General features: G+C 43.2%; 1 protein-coding gene across 1 annotated transcript; it reads right to left on the bottom strand.

Moving 5' to 3' along the window:
- Positions 1-6,718: 6,718 nt before the first annotated feature.
- LOC139367361 (AAR2 splicing factor) lies at positions 6,719-12,272 on the bottom strand. The gene is given in 7 exon segments (XM_071105560.1): positions 6,719-6,957; positions 7,222-7,390; positions 7,392-7,435; positions 7,810-7,866; positions 11,583-11,788; positions 11,790-12,211; positions 12,213-12,272. Coding segments are annotated over 7 exon segments (1,197 nt in total).
- Between the last annotated feature and the right edge of the window lie 9,360 nt (positions 12,273-21,632).

The raw sequence follows: 21,632 nt of genomic DNA, 5'->3' as shown, positions 1-21,632 counted from the left end.
CAATGTCTCAGGAAAGACTGTCTGGGTTGGGAATACTCAGCATAGAAAACAGTCAGGTCTGCAACCTGGACCTACAGATGCATATCTCCTCCTATAAGTAATGACTGTACAGTGAATTACATTTTTTCTAAACATGAACGATCCCAATTTGCTTTAAACATTCACATTCTAGTTGATGCACTTATCCTGAGAAACAATCAGTATTAAGTTCCTTGCTCAAGCTGGCTCGTGGATTTGAACCAGTGACCTTTCGGTTACTAGCCCAACATTCTTAACCACTATGCTAATACCAGTCCATCCCACATGTAATCATGGGGACATGGTCAATTACTTAAAGCCCACACTCTCACAAGCTATTCATTACAATTATGTACCTCGCGATGGATTTAAACAGATTGACTGTCAATGTGAGAAAGAGAGACAATGCCAATTCTTCCATGAAACCTGAGAAATATGGCTATGCAGATTGACCCATAACTCTCTCTCATTCACACACATACGCGCGCGCACAAGCTCACACGCACACACACACGCACACACACACACACACACACACACACACACACACACACACACACACACACACACACACACACACACACACACACACACACACACACACACACACACACACACACACACACTCTCCTTCCATGCATTAGCTCCTGCTCTGAAGGGGTACAGTGAGAGACAGAGAGATCAGTGTTTTTACTGTGAGCTCCATGGAAATGACCATTCCACATCTAATGGAGTAAAAAAAAACACATTGACTGACTGGGCCTGGGAGGGTACCTTTTCAGGTTCCACAAAACCAACCTGTGTGTTCTCTGTGTTTGTGTGTATGTGACAGGCAGCCCCCCAAATGAATCAAATCAGGGATATTAAAAAAGGAAATTGTTGCAATTCCGGACGCAATTAGGAACGTTTTAGAATGGGTGGAGGGGTTATTGGAATGAAATGGAACACAGTGATGGTCCGTCTGACTGAGTATCCAAACTTATTGGAGAGCATGTTGAGGAGCTCCTGATGTCAAATTCCCTAACACATCCACAGTAGGGTGTTCACATGTCTGTTAAATATATGAAATAGCATATCCATTAAAGTTGTCATTAATTGAAACAATAACAAAGCAGCACCCCACTTCTGTTTTGGTAAAAAGCTCTCAAATGCATAGACAGAGCTACGGATACAAGGACTGACCATCCATGATATCAGAAGTATAGTTTTATCCATTTTTTGAGGATATGAGACCATTTCTAGTGTTTGAAAACATTTACATTGTTTACAAACATTGGACTTAAACAAGCTTCCATTTTGGGTTCTTATGGGGTACGACAGTTGAACTAAGCTCATGAGGCATTTATATATTATATTCTTCAAGAATCATTGGGTATATATCATTAATTCATTAAGTCAAAACATGTTGTAGCAACTAAGGATTCTAGCTTTAAAGCTTTAGGTCCTACACCAATATATTCCTATCAGCGGAGGCTAGTGGGAGGAGCCATTGGAGGACGGACTCATGTTATGGCTGGAATGGAATTAATGGAACAGAGTCAAACGTGATTTTCATACGTTTGGTGTTTGATACCAATCCATTAATTCCATTCCAACTATTACAATGAGCCCATCTTTCAATAGTTCCTCCCACCAGCCTCCACTGATTCCTATGTATTTGTATGTCTGGCTGAGATTCCTTCCGTTGCTGTGGAGGAAATGTGGTAGTAATTAGTCAGTTATTCATTCCAACCATAGTTGTTGAAACCCCAGTGGTCAGCTGACACGTGTCTCGCCCTGAGGGAGAATGACGGACCACGGTCCATGTGTATGGTCCTGTTCTGCAGGCTTGGAGATGGACCACCACTGACCACTTATATAGTGTAGGAACAACTGAGTTCACTTGAGTTTCAATGCATTTTCAACTCCTTAATGAAGACCTCTTCTCTATTCCTCACTGAAAGCCCATACCAGTCTAGCCTCCTCTCTATACATGACACTCAAACCACAGAGCAGGACTTGGGTCATCTGATGGTCCACCAGCTCAGAACATTCATCAGATAGGTGGGAAATGAGTTCCAGAATTTCTTTATATGCAAAAACATTTCCATAGAATTAGAAGTGAATCATCATCAATAGTAGAGATTCCATTGGCTGAGGTAATTACATTAGGAGGCTCTCCTCTTTCCAGCTTCTGATTGGTTCCACAGACTGTTTCACAGAGCAGGGCCTCATCAAAGGGAATCGTTGGAGCTAAAGGACAGACAAATGGTTGAATAGATGAACTGGATGGATCAACAGGCAAACATAAGGCCTGTTCCAAACCCCTCAGAGTCAATGAGAGGGTATTCTTTACACATGTGCAAGAACAAGCACGCACATGCACGCACACACATACACACACACACACCATTTCAGGCCTCATGAACATCGTGAAATCAGCTCCATCAACTCCCAAATGTTTTAAGGATGGCTTTGAACACTCTCACAATGGAGCTCACTGCATCACTGTCTCACTTTAACTACCAATTGACAAAGTAGACTAAAGGCAGACTAAATGGAGGGACACACACACACACACACACACACACACACATACCACCCCCTACCAACACTAAACAGTGGGGAGTTTCTGATTCTTCCTCAATCTGAAAAGTGTTGGTAATTTATTCAGTCCCTTCAAGATTAAGAGGAATTTCTTTGTGATATTTGCGGGCAAAATGTTTGATTCTGCCGCGGCAATTCTGAAAGTAACAGATCTATAGTGAAGATCAACGCCTCCATCTAGTGGACATAATCTGTAAGTAACATTTACAGAACAGAGTAACCAAAAAGCACACATGGATTTAAAGTTGTGTTTAATCAAAGAGAATGACCAGTTATACAAGGTTACAGTGAATGGTAATGTTACTGCATGCTATCTTAGACACACATTGCGGATGGTTGGGAAATCTCAAGGCCTTCAGACTGTTAAATAGCCATCACTAGCCGGCTTCCGCCCAGTACCCTGCCCTGAACTTGGTCACTGTCACTAGCTGGCTGCCATCCATTTACTCAAGCCTGGACCTTAACGGCTGCTGCCCTATGTACATAGACATGGAACACTGGTCACTTTAATAATGTTTACATACTGTTTTACCCATGAAGTGCTTCGAAAGGCTGGTCATGGCTCAGATCAACACCATTATCCCAGAAACCCGAGACCCACTCCAATTTGCATACCACCCCAACAGATCCACAGATGATGCAACCTGGACAAAAGGAACGCCTATGTGAGAAGGCTGTTCATTGACTACAGCTCAGCGTTCAACACCATAGTGCCCTCAAAGCTCATCACCAAACTAAGGACCCAGGTTGAGAGCTTCAAGTTCCTTGGTGTCCACATCACCAACAAATTAACATGGTCCAAGCACACCAAGACAGGCGTGAGGAGGGCACGACAAAACCTATTCCCCCTCAGGAGACTGAAAAGATTTTGCATGGGTCCTCAGATCCTCAAAAGGTTCTACAGCTGCACCATTGAGAGCATGGTTGCATCACTGCCTGGTACGGCAACTGCTCGGCCTTCAACTGCAAGGCACTACAGAGGGTAGTGCGAACGGCCCAGTACATCACCGGGACCAAGCTTCCTGCCTTCCAGGACCTCTAAACCAGTCGGTGTCAGAGGAAGGCCCTAAGAATTGTCAAAGACTCCAGTCACCCTAGTCATAGACTGTTCCCTCTGCTACCGGAGAGCCAAGTCTAGGTCCAAGAGGCTTCTAAGCTTCTATCCCCAAGCCATAAGACTCCCGAACACCTAATCAAATGGCTAGATGATATCATGAGGATATATTGTGGATATATTGAAGCAACATCTCAGGACATCCCCCCCACCCCCCCCCCCACCCCACCCACCCTCTTTTACACCGCTGCTACTCTATTATCTATGCATAGTCACTTTAATAACTCTACCTACATGTACATACTACATCAACTAACCGGTGCCCCAGCACATTGACTCTGTACTGATACCCCTCTGTATATAGTCTCGCTATTGATACTTTACTGCTGCTCTTTAATTACTTGTTACTTTTATTTCTTATTCTTATCTGGATTTTTTAACAGCATTGTTGGTTAAGTGCTCATAAGTAAGCATTTCACTGTAAGGTTGTAATACCTGTTGTATTCGGCACATTTGATTGATTTGATTTCATATGTAGAGTTGAAGTCGGAAGTTTACATACACCTTAGCCAAATACATTTAAACTCTGTTTTTCACAATACCTGACATTTAATCCTAGTAAAAAGTCCCTGTCTTAGGTCAGTTAGGATCACCACTTTATTTTAAGAATGTGAAATGTCAGAATAATAGTAGAGAAAAGGATTTATGTCAGCTTTTATTTCTTTCATCACATTCCCAGTGGGTCAGAAGTTTACACTCAATTAGAATTTGTTAGCATTGCCTTTAATTTGCTTAACTTGGGTCTAAAAACCTGACTCAGTTTCGGTTAGCCTTCCACAAGCTTCCCACAATAAGTTGGGTGAATTTTGGCTCATTCCCCTGACAGAGCTGGTGTAATTGAGTCAGGTTTGTAGGCCTCCTTGCTTGCACACGCTTTTTCAGTTCTGCCCACAGATTTTCTATGGGATTGAGGTCAGGGCTTTGTGATGGCCACTCCAATACCTTGACTTTGTTGTCCTTTAGCCATTTTGCCACAACTTTGGAAGTATGCTTGGGGTCATTGTCCATGTGGAAGACCATTTGCGACCAAGCTTTAACTTCCTGACTGATGTCTTGAGATGTTGCTTCAATATATCCACAATATATCCTCATGATATCATCTATTTTGTGAAGTGCACCAGTCCCTCCTGCAGCAAAGCACCCCCACAAAATGATGCTGCCACCCCCATGCTTCACGGTTGGGACAGGGTTCTTGGGCTTGCAAGCCTCCCCCTTTTTCCTCCAAACATAACGATGGCAAACAGTTCCATTTTTGTTTCATCAGACCAGAGGACATTTCTCCAAAAAGTACAATCTTTGTCCCCATGTGCAGTTGCAAACCGTAGTCTGGCTTTTTTTATGGCGGTTTTGGAGCAGTGGCTTCTTCCTTGCTGAGTGGCCTTTCAGGTTATGTCGATATAGGACTCGTTTAACTGTGGATATAGATACTTTTCTATCTGTTTCCTCCAGCATCTTCACAAGATCCTTTGCTGTTGTTCTGGGATTGATTTGCACTTTTCGCACCAAAGTGCATTCATCTCTAGGAGACAGAACGCGTCTCCTTCCTGAGCGGTATGAAGACTGCATGGTCCCATGGTGTTTATACTTGCATACAATTGTTTGTACAGATGAACGTGGTACCTTCAGGCGCTTGGGATTTGCTTCCAAGGATGAACCAGACTTGTGGAGGTCTACCATTTTATTTCTGAGGTCTTGGCTGATTTCTTTAGATTTTCCCATGATGTCAAGCAAAGAGGCACTGTGTTTGAAGGTAGGCCTTGAAATACATCCACAGGTACACCTCCGATTGACTCAAATGATGTCAATTAGCCTGTCAGAAGCTTCTCAAGCCATGACATCATTTTCTGGAATTTCCCAAGCTGTTTAAAAGCACAGTCAACTTAGTGCATGTAAACCTTCTGACCCACTGGAATTGTGATACAGTGAAATAATCTGTCTGTAAACAATTGTTAGGAAAATGACTTGTGTCATGCACAAAGTAGATTCCCTAACCGACTTGCCAAAACTATAGTTTGTTAACAAGAATTTTGTGGAGTGGTTGAAAAACGAGTTTTAATGACTCCATCTTAAGTGTATGTAAACTTCCGCCTTCAACTGTGTATTCTGTATTCTAGTCTAGGCCAACCTAATCAACTATTGCTGTACATACACTATTCTATCCTACGTATTCAGATATACTACATATTCAAGCCACATACTGTCCATAATACATATATACATATACATCCACATATACGTCTCATCACACAAAAACACATCTATAATTTTGAATTCCATTCTTTTACTTTTAGATTCTTGTGTTTTGTTAGATACTACTGCAGTGTTGGAGCTAGGAGCACAAGTATTTCTCTACACCCTCAATAAAATCTAAGATAGGCAATCCCAAAAAATAACTAATTATTGATGATAGGTGCTAACATGAACACAGAAGGACCACTAGAGGGTATCAGTGAGGTTTTCCACATTTCCCCATTCTCCTCTAGAACCTTAGAACGATCCACGTAGAAAGTGCCATATTGACCCCATTCCTGATTCCAATTGGACCATTCATTTTAGATGGACATGTGCTTGTTTATGAGTAGACTGGCAGAGAAGTTAAAGACAGAGAGCCAGGGAGGGGGCAGCATGGCCAGAACTAGAATGACACCCCAGCATCAAGAGCCTTGGAGGTCAGTTGTTTTTCCTAAGAATGGTCAAACTCAAGGCAACACACTTGAAGGAAATGAGAGACAAAGAAAACAGAGGCTTCACTACAGACCTGGGTTCGATCCCACGCTGTGTCACAGCTGGCCGTGACCGGGAGATGACGCACAATTTGCCCAGCGACATCCGGATTAGGGGAGGGTTTTGGTCGGCCGGCATGTCGTTGTCCCTTCGCGCTCTAGCGACTCCTTGTGGCGGGCCGGGCGCCTGCAAGCTGACCTCGGGCACCTGCATGCTGACCTCGGTCGCCAGTGGTATGGTGTTTCTTCCCACACATTAGTGTAGCTGGCTTTGGGGTTAAGCGAGCAGTGTGTCAAGAAGCAGTGCGGCTTGGCAGGGTTGAGTTTCGGAGGATGCATGGCTCTTGACCTTCGCCTCTCCCGAGTCCAGTGTGATCCTCTCAGGCAGTAACACTACAACAGGTTCACAATCATCAGGATCTATTTCAGTGGTCAGGTGGGCCTTGAACTTCTCTGCCCTCTTCTGCAGGGTGCCGTCCACCCCAGGCCCACTGGCAAACTGGAAGAAGTCCTGACGGAGAGAAGGGAAATGGAGAGCAAGTTAGACACGAGTCACACCGTAACAAACGCTGGCCGTGTGTAGCAGATTCAACATGTAGAATTATCAGGAAATGAATAGAAAATTACGGACTGTGTTCTGTGGTCAGATGTGATAGGATGGCCACCTGCTGCTTTTAACCAATTTACGGTGCGGTCTGTTTTGTCTTCTAGAACTGGGGAAGATATTCTATAATACAGACATCAGTAATGATGGGGTTTCATTGATGCCAGCTCACCTGTAAGGTGAGGTGAGGTAGTTGTCCTGAGACACAATGTCCACAGAGAAGTCTGTAGGTATCTCTCCCAGCTGCTGGTAGAGCACAGCGATGAGGCCCAGGTATAGATCCGGGCTCTCACTACGACACAGCAGGGCCAGCAGATGCTTCCCGTGCTCAAAGCCCTCGTACGTACACGGTCCCAATGAGAAAATACACAAACGCAAACTGCAGCTCACCTGGGGAGAGGGAAAGGCATAGGAGAGAAACAGAGAGAGGCATTCAGAAAAACAGTTCATTTTCAACTGCTTATGAACGAACACAAAACAGTAATGTGACATATCCAGGTTATTTTACAGCTCTTAGAGCAAAGGCTGTAGTTGTCAGATGTCCTATTAAATATGGTTTATAGTGGTTGAGGATAGGCGCCTGAGGCAGAAAGACATATGACTACAGCATGGTTGCAATCATGTCAATTCAAATGTCTAAGCCCCAATCTCCTTTGATGTTTCGCAATCTATAACGTCTAGTCTAAGTTCCTATTCACTTTATTTTCTCCATAAATCCACATAAATCAGTAAAATATATCACATAGATCTTACTTCCGCTTCACCTAGCTCATTGAGTGGTTGCTGCTGGTGGTGTTTCTCCAACAGAATGTCCAGGGCATGAAGTGGCAAGAAAAAGTATGTTAACCCTTTGGAAATAAATCTAAGATTTCTGCATAAATTGGTAATAAAATGTTATCTGATCTTCATCTAGGTCACAACAATAGACAAACACAGTCTGCTTAAACTAATAACACACAAACCATTATACGTTTTCATGTCTTTATTGAACACACCGTGTAAACATTCACAGTGCAGGGTGGGAAAAGTATGTGAGCCCTTAGATTTAATAACTGGTTGACCCGCCTTTGGCAGTAAGGACCTCAACCAAACATTTTCTGTAGATGCGGATCAGACATGTAGGAGGAATTTTGGACCATTCCTCTTTACAAAACTGTTTCAGTTCCACAACATTCTTGGGATGTCTGGTGTGAACTGCTCTCTTGAGGTCATGCCACAGCATCTCAATCGGGTTGAGGTCAGGACTCTGACTGGGCCACTCCAGAAGGCGTATTTTCTTCTGTTGAAGCCATTATGTTGTTGATTTACTTCTGTGTTTTGGGTCGTTGTCCTGTTGCATCACCAAACTTCTGTTGAGCTTCAATTGGTGGACAGATAGCCTTACATTCTCTTGCTTAAATAAAGGTTACTTATTTATTTTTTATTGTTGATAAACTTGGGAATTCATTTTTCCGTCAATGATAACAAGCTGTCCAGGCCCTGAGGCAGCAAAGCAGCCTCAAACCATGATGCTCCCTCCACCATGCTTTACAGTTGGGATGAGGTTTTGATGTTGGTGTGCTGTGCATATTTTTCTCCACACATAGTGTGTGTTCCTTCCAAACAACTCAACCGTAGTTTCATCTGTCAACAGAATATTTTGCCAGTAACGCTGTGGAACATCCAGGTGCACTTTTGCAAACTTCAAACGTGCAGCAATGTTCTTTTTGGACAGCAGTGGCTTCTTCCGTGGTGTCCACCCATGAACACCATTCGTGTTTAGTGTTTTACGTATCGTAGACTCGTCAAGAGAGATGTTAGCGTGTTCCAGAGATTTCTGTAAGTCTTTAGCTGACACTCTAGGATTCTTCTTAACCTCATTGAGCATTCTGCACTGTGCTCTTGCAGTCATCTTTGCAGGACGACCACTCCTGGGAGAGCAACAACAGTGCTGAACTTTCTCCATTTATAGACAATTTGTCTTATCGTGGACAGATGAACATCAAGGCTTTTAGAGATACTTGTGTAACCTTTTCCAGCTTTATGCAAGTCAACAATTCTTAATCTTAGGTCTTCTGAGATCTCTTTTGTTCAAGGCATGGTTCACATCAGGCAATGCTTCTTGTGAATAGCAAAGTCAAATTTGTTTTGACTTTGCTATTCAGCTCTAACCAACATCTCCAATCTCGTCTCATTGATTGGACTCCAGAAACGCTGACTCCTGACTCCAGATACAGTGGCTTGTGAAAGTATTCACCCCCTTGGCATTTTTCCTATTTTGCCTTACAACCTGGAATTAAAATTGATTTTGGGGGAGGTTTGTATTATTTGATTTACACAACATGCCTACCACATTGAAGATGCAAAAAGTCAATATACTGTAAGGTGACTCACCTTTTGTAGCAATTACAGCTGCAAGTCACTTGAGGTATGTCTCTGTAAGCTTGGCACATCTAGCCACTGGGAGTTTTGCCCATTCTTCAAGGTTAAACTGCTCCAGCTCCTTCAAGTTGGATGGGTTCCACTGGTGTTTTGTGTGTGTTCCTGTTTTGTTTTGTTTTGTCTTGTTTTCCCGCACACCTGGTTTACATTCCCTCATTACTCTACGTGTATATTATCCTCTGTTCCCCCCATGTCTGTGTGTGGTATTGTTCGTTCGTTACGTGTGTGACGCTTCAGGCTGGCTTTGTGCATTGTTGTGTATTGTTGTAACCCGTGGTTTTGTTATTTGTACCTTCAGTGCCTTGCGAAAGTATTCGGCCCCCTTGAACTTTGCGACCTTTTGCCACATTTCAGGCTTCAAACATAAAGATATAAAACTGTATTTTTTGTGAAGAATCAACAACAAGTGGGACACAATCATGAAGTGGAACGACATTTATTGGATATTTCAAACTTTTTTAACAAATCAAAAACTGAAAAATTGGGCGTGCAAAATTATTCAGCCCCCTTAAGTTAATACTTTGTAGCGCCACCTTTTGCTGCGATTACAGCTGTAAGTCGCTTGGGGTATGTCTCTATCAGTTTTGCACATCGAGAGACTGACATTTTTTCCCATTCCTCCTTGCAAAACAGCTCGAGCTCAGTGAGGTTGGATGGAGAGCATTTGTAAACAGCAGTTTTCAGTTCTTTCCACAGATTCTCGATTGGATTCAGGTCTGGACTTTGACTTGGCCATTCTAACACCTGGATATGTTTATTTTTGAACCATTCCATTGTAGATTTTGCTTTATGTTTTGGATCATTGTCTTGTTGGAAGACAAATCTCCGTCCCAGTCTCAGGTCTTTTGCCGACTACATCAGGTTTTCTTCCAGAATGGTCCTGTATTTGGCTCCATCCATCTTCCCATCAATTTTAACCACCTTCCCTGTCCCTGCTGAAGAAAAGCAGGCCCAAACCATGATGCTGCCACCACCATGTTTGACAGTGGGGATGGTGTGTTCAGGGTGTTGCTTTTACGCCAAACATAACGTTTTGCATTGTTGCCAAAAAGTTCAATTTTGGTTTCATCTGACCAGAGCACCTTCTTCCACATGTTTGGTGTGTCTCCCAGGTGGCTTGTGGCAAACTTTAAACAACACTTTTTATGGATATCTTTAAGAAATGGCTTTCTTCTTGTCACTCTTCCATAAAGGCCAGATTTGTGCAATATACGACTGATTGTTGTCCTATGGACAGAGTCTCCCACCTCAGCTGTAGATCTCTGCAGTTCATCCAGAGTGATCATGGGCCTCTTGGCTGCATCTCTGATCAGTCTTCTCCTTGTATGAGCTGAAAGTTTAGAGGGACGGCCAGGTCTTGGTAGATTTGCAGTGGTCTGATACTCCTTCCATTTCAATATTATCGTAATTTAGGTCAACATTGGATCATTCAGAGATCCTCACTGAACTTCTGGAGAGAGTTTGCTGCACTGAAAGTAAAGGGGCTGAATAATTTTGCACGCCCAATTTTTCAGTTTTTGATTTGTTAAAAAAGTTTGAAATATCCAATAAATGTCGTTCCACTTCATGATTGTGTCCCACTTGTTGTTGATTCTTAACAAAAAATACAGTTTTATATCTTTATGTTTGAAGCCTGAAATGTGGCAAAAGGTTGCAAAGTTCAAGGGGGCCGAATACTTTCGCAAGGCACTGTATTTGTGTATTTGTGCGCTATCGCTTTTTCCCTTGGGCCGGTGTGTTGTGAAGCAGTTTGCGTCTGTCTGTTTTCCTCTGCCTGAATAAAGTGTACCTGTTCACTCATCGCTGCTTTCCTGCACCTGACTTCCAACCAGTTGTGCACACTCTGACAGGGATGAATACTTTTGCAAGGCACTGTAGCTTTTGGAGAAGTCATTAGCCTAGGGGTTCAAATACTTTTTCCAACCTACACTGTGAATGTTTAAAGGATGTATTCAATATAGACAAGAAAAATACAATAATTTGTGTGTTATTAGTTTAAGCTCACTATGTTTGCCTATTATTGTGACTTACATGAAGATCAGGTCAAATTTGATGACCAATGTATGCAGAAATCCAGGTAATTCCAAAGGGTTCACATACTTTTTCTTGCCACTGCAGCTCCGTTCTGGGCTATACTGAGTGATCTGGGCTGGGGTGGCTCCAGGAGGGTAGGTCTGCCTGGGGATGGGGGAGAACCTCAGCTCAGTCCCATCTCTCGGCTTCATCCTGTGCAGCCTGTCCAGCTCCTCCTTCATGGTCTGACACTTATCGTTCCTAGGCAGGTTCTGTTCCTCACGGGTCTTGGTGTTTGAGCTAAAGTTATGGGATTAGGTTGTTGACGGCACACATACAACCCAGGAGAAGCTGCAACCTTGTGGCTAGCCTGGTTCCTGGTTCCTGGTTCACCCAGGCAGTTAGGGAGACACATTTGTACATCAGCTCGTACTGGTAGGGGCCCAGGAAAGGGTCCAGGTCTTGTAGGCCCACCCAGACCCAGCCCACCTCCTCTTCATTTTGGGAGGCAGAGATGTCCAGATTCTCCTCTTTGGGGTCCCAGTTGGCCAGACAGATCTCGCTCTTTCAGAGGCCTTTTTTAGGGCCTGTTTCACACGCAGGGTCTGGTGCGTTGGAGGAACAGTAGTGGAGGAAGTGGAGGCCTGGTGGGATCATCTTCACCCCCTGGAAGCAAGACCCGACCTGCCAGCTCTTGTAGTTTATACCGAGCTCTGTGCCCTCGGGAACGCTCCATAACAACCAGGGTTGCCCCCTCCTCAAACAACCCCCATGCCACCTCAGGATTTATCATTCATCCATGTTTCTCAAACGTAAAATTTTGAAGATGTTGCAAATGTCAAGTTTCTAAGTGTTTAAGGTTAGGTTTGGCCATTATCTCTGAAATTGTAAGGGTTAAGTTTACACATTAACTCTGAATGGTAAGGTAAGGGTTAAGGTTTGGGATAGGCTTTAAACAAAAATCTCAAAAACAACTTTATATTGCTGGATTCGAATTTACAACCTTTGGAATCAAAGGCAGATGATTATGTTAGGCATTAACTCCGAATGATCCACGTAAGAGTAAAGGTTTGTGATAGGCTTAAAGCAAAACTCTCAAAAGTAACCTTCTATTGCTGGATTCGTACTTACAACCTTTGAACTAAGACGCAGATAGCTACATACACCTGCCATCCCTGTCCACACAGCTCTAGCAAAATCAAAACCTAATTAAAGGTAAAAAACGGTCACTATTGCCCCCTAGTGACCGGCTTTCATGTATGTGAACTGACGGATGGAAGTCGAATACTGATTTGTATCCAGTGCTCAAAACCCCCTAGAGTCGATTTAGCGTGATTTAGCGTAATAGTAAAATCCCCATCAAAATCTGTGGCCCGTTGAATTAGCGATATCAGTTTTTTGTATGGGTACCAGTGAACAAAATGAATGGAAATTTATGGAGATTGTTTAGTGCCTAAAATAAGAGGTTAAATACATGTAAAAATATATATATATATATATATATATATATATATATATATATATGTATATACTGTCATTCTACTCTATATATATTTGTGTCCTGATCATTCTTATATGTCTCAGATATAGGACAGACATTCCTTGTATTCTCTTACTGTTAATCTATGTATGAAGCTGTTGGTCAACATGTTTCTATGGGCTAATAGCAGTAAGGCCAAATTCAATGTTTCATCAAACAAAAATATTTTGATACCTTAAGTGGTTCTAAAATTGTAAATCAAATAGCTAAATGATCCTTGGTATGACCATATTGAAGTAGACATTTAAAATGGTTAGGTTTAAGTTTATGGTATGGACGTCCCAAGGATCCAGGATAGCACTAACAGTGCTACAGAGTTCATGTAAACATGACTGTGCATGTGGAATATCTTTCCCAACAGAAACAAAAACCTAAAATGAGAAACGTTCTGGAAGTTATGCAACTTGGGGAGTTTCTTGTTTTTTGTCCATTTTGTTAACAATTTCTTATAACAAGAGAACTAAACAATAGGTCTCTAGTAATGGCCCATGTTTCGATCATTACAGGAATAAACAACCAATGATGCAGTTAAAGAAACCTTTATCAGTGGGCATCTTGAATACATTTCATAGAACAACAAATGTATATATCGGTTTCACAAAAACAATATCTGGATTGTGAGATAGCTAAGAGTTATAAAATGTGTGTGCACCAAGGTATTACAAGTAAATATCTTCACTGCATTGTAAAACCATCCTCTAACAACCATAATTAATGGGGGGAACTCAGTCGGGTCTCAACTTACTGCTGAGAGTTAGAATAGTAGATTACACAAGGTGCAATTTCAACATGTGGTTGTGCATCAGCAGTCACTTAATTAGCCCAAGTCAGGTAAACATTTTTAGATTGGCAAGTTAGTCTAGCGGCTAGCTATCTAAACTTATAGTAAGCATGATCAGTTTGGTTTTTTTGTGGCCCCCGCCCACATCAAAGTGGCCCATCCCTGATCTATGGTGACCTATAGCTTATACATGTGGGACTATACAGACAAGAAGTAAAAGGTCATAAACAGAGGCCTATGCCTGACATACAAACTGTCATTCTACTCTACAAAATAAGCTTTTTTGAAACAATTTTGATAAAAAAGAAAAACATATTTTTTTTGAATTATTTTGTGGGTGTGTACAAACTCTGCAGCTTCTGCCAACAGTTTATCAGTGCCCTGATGAGTCTCATCCTCTTCCTGTTCTTTCCCTTCGTCCTCTGGGCAGTCACACACAGCGCTGTTCTCTTCTGTTTCCTCACCTTAAAGAAAGGAAAGGCAAAACATTGAGGATCCGTCTCATCTCATTACATCGTCGTTGACTGATATACATCATTTATACACATTAACTATCATTATTAAAAAATGAATCGTAAGTAACAAAAAGCATTCGCCAGAACCATAGTGAAACCTAGCCCTGTCTTTAAAGCAGCCTCACCAGTTCAGTGTGCCTGCAGTTCTGTCTGATCAGCACTGCCATCATCTCCACTGGCTTCTTCATGGCCCGCTGCTCTCTGCTGCCCCGCCCGTGTTCCTGATCCCAGCCCTGACACAGGAATTGCTCCGTCATACCATGGATGGAGCGCAACACGTGCTGCAGCTGCCATAATGAAGCACGTGAATTATTAGGCATACTGTCAAATAAGAGATACGCGTTGGAAATACATTTTGTACAATGATTGTGTTGTCATCTGCAATTCACATTTTTATTTCATACATTCAAGAAATCAATCATTCATTCAATCAATCACTCAAACAAACAAACAAAGTTGTAATTGGAGTATAAGGCAAGGGGTAATTGTTTTCACAGAGGGGCATATTAGCTACATCCCCTGTCCATGGTGCTGAAACTGACACACAAACAAACACACACACACATTTGTTTTACTATCCTTGTGGGGAGCAAACAATTGATTTCCATTCAACATCCAATTTTCCCTAACCCTTAAACTAACCCTAACCTTAACCATAACCCCAAATCTAAAACTAATTTAAGCCTAAAATATAATTTTTCCTTGTGGGGACCTGCAAAATGACACTGACAATTTTCATTGTTTTACTATCCTTGTGAGGACTCCCAGTCCCCATAAGGACAGTAAAACCAAACATACAAACACACACACACACACACACACACACACACACACACACACACACACACACACACACACTACCTTTCCTGAGGGACAATGGTCCCTCCCTTTGGGTGTGTCAAAAGTGCCTGTCAGATTCTGTTCCAAGAAAACATACATGTCTGTTAGACAATAAAGGGATATACATGTTTTTAAAGGATATAGTATTCATAACAAATCAGTGAAGGCAGTCAAAAACAAGTATTCCACTGTACAGACTTGCCCTGCATAATATTTGTGTAGGCTCAAGCTAGTAATACGTTTTTCTGAAGTGTGAATTTTGCATCTGCCATTTTCCATAGTCAATATAACAGGTATAATAAATTAATAAAGTCACAACTAATAGTTATGTTTGAGATAAAGCCACTTTGATCTTGTGAACAACAGTAACACACTTTCAACGATCTGATGGCCCACATACCAAATTCTGAAGTTCAACGAAGATTAGTTCTCTGTACGTGCTGAGTATATCCGTGTAGTTGCACCTGCGCTTACTGTAGGAGACACCCAACAGCAGAAACACCACGACGCTACGGAGCACAGGCCCGTTCACATACTGAAAAATCAAGTAGTGTGTGAGTTAACACATACCTGCCAGTCAGCTTATTTTATTTCACATTAATTATTTGTAGATTTAATATGGAATGCGTCCTGCGCGCAATGCGCGTAATTGAAATGTTATTCTTGGGCGCACGACATAAACTGTAAGTATATGTCTATATTTAATCATGATCAAACTATTCAACATGCAACAGTTCAGAACAGAGAGAAAACACTATAACATTAGTTGGTTTTATCTACATGAATGGACCCCATCTCCAAGTGTGCTTTCCATTGATCTAGGACAGCACCCATCGTTACGCAAGTATGCATCACATGTCAGAAGGGAATGGCCACCTACCATTTATCATTTTCTATAGGATGATCTTCAGACAAGCAAATCCGTGTCCTCGGGAGCCAGCAGGAGCTGCGGGAGTTATTCGTGATCGGGCTGTGTACATTGTATCCAAAAGGTTAGTAGCCTATTTGGGTGTTTAAAAACGCTTTCATGGGTAAAGTCAACGCGTTGGCAAGCGGACCCAGGATGTGCAGTGATTTTTCCGAAGTTCCGTGGTTACCCAACATCGCCGAAATCCTACTGGCGTCTCTAGTTTCCCTCTCTGTCATGGGTTGCTAGCGGTGGGCTTAGGATTTCAGCAAACTCCAGTCCCATCAAGTCGAGGACAATTTCCACGATCAATCAATCACCTTTTTGGTTTCTTTCGGTTTCGTTGGAGAGATTATAGGAGCAGGGGAGCAACGTTGACAGGTTTAGGTTAGATGCTCCCCAATCAGCTAGCTAGGCTATGTACACTTTGGAGACCTTAAAATAGTCCTGGAAAACTGTCGTGCGTAATAGTATAATAATGCTGAAACTGTTGCTTTCAAACTGTTACATTACTAACCGTTGCATTCAAACTGTTCCATTCAAACTGTTACATTCAAGTCTATATACAAAGGAATGTCAAATTAATGCAACAAAGCGTCTACTAAATGGCATATATTCATATTATTATTATTATTATTATTATTATATACAGTGGGGTCCCAAATTAGTTGATCCCTTGATAAAGATTAGCACAAAATACAATACATAAATAATACAAGTACTGAGCTATATTGAATGCTAAAAAAACGGACAAATTATGTTATTTTATACTTACACAATTAATCAGAGAAAGAGATTTTGTTTAACAAGTAAGTAAAAAATATATTTTTAAAAGTACCCTCACCTTGCAAGCTCGAGGATAATGATACGAGTATTTTTCTAAAATGCTTGATGAGAATGGAGAACACATGGGAGGGATCTTAGACAATTTCTATATACAGAATCTTTCCAGATCATTGATATCCTTCGTCTGTGCTTATGGACTGAAAAATTATACTCAAACCACAGGTTTTTAAATGGGACTCAAGTCCGGAGACTGAGGTGGCCTTGCAAAATGTTGATTTTGTGGTGAATTAACCATTTCTTTGTGGATTTTATGTGTGCTTGGGGTTATAGTCTTGCTGGAAGATCCACTTGATTCACTTGGCGGAGGTTTTTGTCTAAAACAGGTTTTTGTCTAAAAGGTCGTGGTACTTGGTAAAATCCTTGATTAGTCAGTCTGGTTGGGAGGGCTGCAATGATGTGTGGTTGGATTAAAGAATGTTTATGTCCAGTCAGTACTGGAACGTTTACTTTAGGCACAGATGAAATCAGCAAATCCCAACCCAGAACATTATGGGTGAAATGCCAAACTGATCTTATATCAATGTCCAGACACACTGTCCACTTCATCTCTCATTGTGCTTACATCCAGAGCCCGAATGCACACAAACAGACTACTTAGTATTTTGGGGGTGATTCTCACAAAAATGTAATTTTAAAGAGATATTCTTTGGATTTTTTTAAATCCACATTTTCATTTGGAGGAAAAACAAGACACTAAATTACAGTGCCTTGCGAAAGTATTCGGCCCCCTTGAACTTTGCGACCTTTTGCCACATTTCAGGCTTCAAACATAAAGATATAAAACTGTATTTTTTTGTGAAGAATCAACAACAAGTAGGACACAATCATGAAGTGGAACGACATTTATTGGATATTTCAAACTTTTATAACAAATCAAAAACTGAAAAATTGGGCGTGCAAAATTATTCAGCCCCCTTAAGTTAATACTTTGTAGCGCCACCTTTTGCTGCGATTACAGCTGTAAGTCGCTTGGGGTATGTCTCTATCAGTTTTGCACATCGAGAGACTGACATTTTTTCCCATTCCTCCTTGCAAAACAGCTCGAGCTCAGTGAGGTTGGATGGAGAGCATTTGTGAACAGCAGTTTTCAGTTCTTTCCACAGATTCTCGATTGGATTCAGGTCTGGACTTTGACTTGGCCATTCTAACACCTGGATATGTTTATTTTTGAACCATTCCATTGTAGATTTTGCTTTATGTTTTGGATCATTGTCTTGTTGGAAGACACATCTCCGTCCCAGTCTCAGGTCTTTTGCAGACTCCATCAGGTTTTCTTCCAGAATGGTCCTGTATTTGGCTCCATCCATCTTCCCATCAATTTTAACCATCTTCCCTGTCCCTGCTGAAGAAAAGCAGGCCCAAACCATGATGCTGCCACCACCATGTTTGACAGTGGGGATGGTGTGTTCAGCTGTGTTGCTTTTACGCCAAACATAACATTTTGCATTGTTGCCAAAAAGTTCCATTTTGGTTTCATCTGACCAGAGCACCTTCTTCCACATGTTTGGTGTGTCTCCCAGGTGGCTTGTGGCAAACTTAAAACGACACTTTTTATGGATATCTTTAAGAAATGGCTTTCTTCTTGCCACTCTTCCATAAAGGCCAGATTTGTGCAATATACGACTGATTGTTGTCCTATGGACAGAGTCTCCCACCTCAGCTGTAGATCTCTGCAGTTCATCCAGAGTGATCATGGGCCTCTTGGCTGCATCTCTGATCAGTCTTCTCCTTGTATGAGCTGAAAGTTTAGAGGGACGGCCAGGTCTTGGTAGATTTGCAGTGGTCTGATACTCCTTCCATTTCAATATTATCGCTTGCACAGTGCTCCTTGGGAATTTTAAAGCTTGGGAAATCTTTTTGTATCCAAATCCGGCTTTAAACTTCTTCACAACAGTATCTCGGTGTCATGTACTGTCATGTTGTGTCTTGTCTCTGTCCTTTCCCTTCACCCTGTCTCCCTCTGCTGGTCGTTGTTAGGTTACCTTTTCTCCCCCTCTTTCCCCCAGCTGTGCCTTGTCTCCTCCTAACCACCTCGTCACCCCTTTTCCCACCTGTTCCCTTTTTCCCTCTGATTAGGTCCCTATATCTCTCTCTGTTTCTGCTCCTGTCTTTGTCGGATTCTTGTTTGTTGTGTTTCATGCCTGAACCAGACTGTCGTCATGTTTGCTGTAACCTTGTCTTGTCCTGTCGGAATCTGCCGGTCCGTCTGAGCCTACCTATGTTTGGTAATTAAAGAAGCTCTGTTTAAGTTAATTCGCTTTTGGGTCCTCATTCACGCACCGTAACAGAAGAATCCGACCAAGAATGGACCCAGCGACTTCGGATCCTCTCCACTCAGCCGTCGGGATCCAGGGAGCGATGCTAGGCAGACACGAGCAGGAAGTGTCTGCTGCTCGACATGCCGTTGAGACCCTGGCCACCCAAGTCTCCAACCTCACAGAACAGGTTCACCATCTCCGCCTCGATCCACCGGCCACTTCCAGGGCTTTCGAATCTCCGGAGCCCAGAATCAATAACCCGCCGTGTTACTCTGGGGAGCCCACTGAATGCCGCTCGTTCCTCACCCAGTGTGATATTGTGTTTACTCTCCAGCCCAACACTTACTCCAGGAGCACTGCTCGTGTCGCCTACGTCATATCTCTCCTTATTGGACGGGCTCGTGAGTGGGGCACGGCAATCTGGGAGGCAAGGGCTGAGTGTACTAACCAGTATCAGGACTTTAAGGAGGAGATGATACGGGTTTTTGATCGATCTGTTTTTGGGGAGGAGGCTTCCAGGGCCCTGTCTTCCCTATGTCAAGATAATCGATCCATAACAGACTACTCTATTGAGTTTCGCACTCTTGCTGCCTCCAGTGGCTGGAACGAGCCGGCTTTGCTCGCTCGTTTTCTGGAGGGTCTCCGCGCAGAGGTAAAGGATGAGATTCTCTCCCGGGAGGTTCCTTCCAGCGTGGATTCCTTGATTGAACTCGCTATTCGCATTGAGCGACGGGTTGATCTTCGTCACCGAGCTCGTGGAAAGGAGCTCGCGTTCTCCGTTGCCCCCCTCTCCGCATCACTACCATCTTCCTCTGCCGGCTCGGGTGCTGAGCCCATGCAGCTGGGAGGTATCCGCATCTCGACTAAGGAGAGGGAACGGAGAATCACCAACCGCCTCTGTCTCTATTGCGGTTCCGCTGGTCATTTTGTCACTTCATGTCCAGTAAAAGGCCAGAGCTCGTCAGTAAGCGGAGGGCTACTGGTGAGCGCTACTACTCCTGTCTCTCCTTCAAGATCCTGCACTACCTTGTCGGTCCATCTACGCTGGACCGGTTCGTCAGCTTCCTGCAGTGCCTTAATAGACTCTGGGGCGGAGGGCTGTTTTATGGACGAGACCTGGGCTCGGGAACATGACATTCCTCTCAGACAGTTAAAGGAGCCCACGGCCTTGTTCGCCCTGGATGGTAGTCCTCTCCCCAGGATTCAGCGTGAGACGCTACCTTTAACCCTCACTGTTTCTGGTAATCATAGTGAAACCATTTCTTTTTTAATTTTTCGTTCACCTTTTCCACCTGTTGTTTTGGGCCATCCCTGGCTAGTTTGTCATAATCCTTCCATTAATTGGTCTAGTAATTCTATCCTCTCCTGGAACGTCTCTTGTCATGTGAAATGTTTAATGTCTGCTATCCCTCCTGTTTCCTCTGTCTCTTCTTCACAGGAGGAGCCTGGTGATTTGACAGGGGTGCCGGAGGAATATCACGATCTGCGCACGGTGTTCAGTCGGTCCAGGGCCACCTCTCTTCCTCCACACCGGTCGTATGATTGTAGTATTGATCTCCTTCCGGGAACCACCCCCCCCCGGGGTAGACTATACTCTCTGTCGGCTCCCGAACGTAAGGCTCTCGAAGATTATTTGTCTGTAGCTCTTGACGCCGGTACCATAGTCCCCTCCTCCTCTCCCGCCGGAGCGGGGTTTTTTTTTGTCAAGAAGAAGGACGGGTCTCTGCGCCCCTGCATAGATTATCGAGGGCTGAATGACATAACAGTGAAGAATCGTTATCCGCTTCCTCTTATGTCTTCAGCCTTCGAGATCCTGCAGGGAGCCAGGTTTTTCACTAAGTTGGACCTTCGTAACGCTTACCATCTCGTGCGCATCAGGGAGGGGGACGAGTGGAAGACGGCGTTTAACACTCCGTTAGGGCACTTTGAATACCGGGTTCTTCCTTTCGGCCTCGCTAACGCTCCAGCTGTCTTTCAGGCATTAGTCAATGATGTCCTGAGAGACATGCTGAACATCTTTGTTTTCGTTTACCTTGACGATATCCTGATTTTTTCACCGTCACTCCAGATTCATGTTCAGCACGTTCGACGTGTCCTCCAGCGCCTTTTAGAGAATTGTCTTTTTGTGAAGGCTGAGAAGTGCACTTTTCATGCCTCCTCCGTCACATTTCTCGGTTCTGTTATTTCCGCTGAAGGCATTAAGATGGATCCCGCTAAGGTCCAAGCTGTCATTGATTGGCCCGTCCCTAAGTCACGCGTCGAGCTGCAGCGCTTTCTCGGCTTCGCGAACTTCTATCGTCGTTTCATCCGTAATTTCGGTCAGGTGGCAGCTCCTCTCACAGCCCTTACTTCTGTCAAGACGTGCTTTAAGTGGTCCGTTTCCGCCCAGGGAGCTTTTGATCTCCTCAAGAATCGTTTTACATCCGCTCCTATCCTTGTTACACCTGACGTCTCTAGACAGTTCGT

Source organism: Oncorhynchus clarkii, chromosome 16, assembly GCF_045791955.1.
Source record: "Oncorhynchus clarkii lewisi isolate Uvic-CL-2024 chromosome 16, UVic_Ocla_1.0, whole genome shotgun sequence".
Lineage (NCBI taxonomy): Eukaryota > Metazoa > Chordata > Actinopteri > Salmoniformes > Salmonidae > Oncorhynchus > Oncorhynchus clarkii.
The sequence above is the reverse complement of the archived record's forward strand: the minus strand, read 5'-3'. Positions and strand labels throughout refer to the sequence as shown.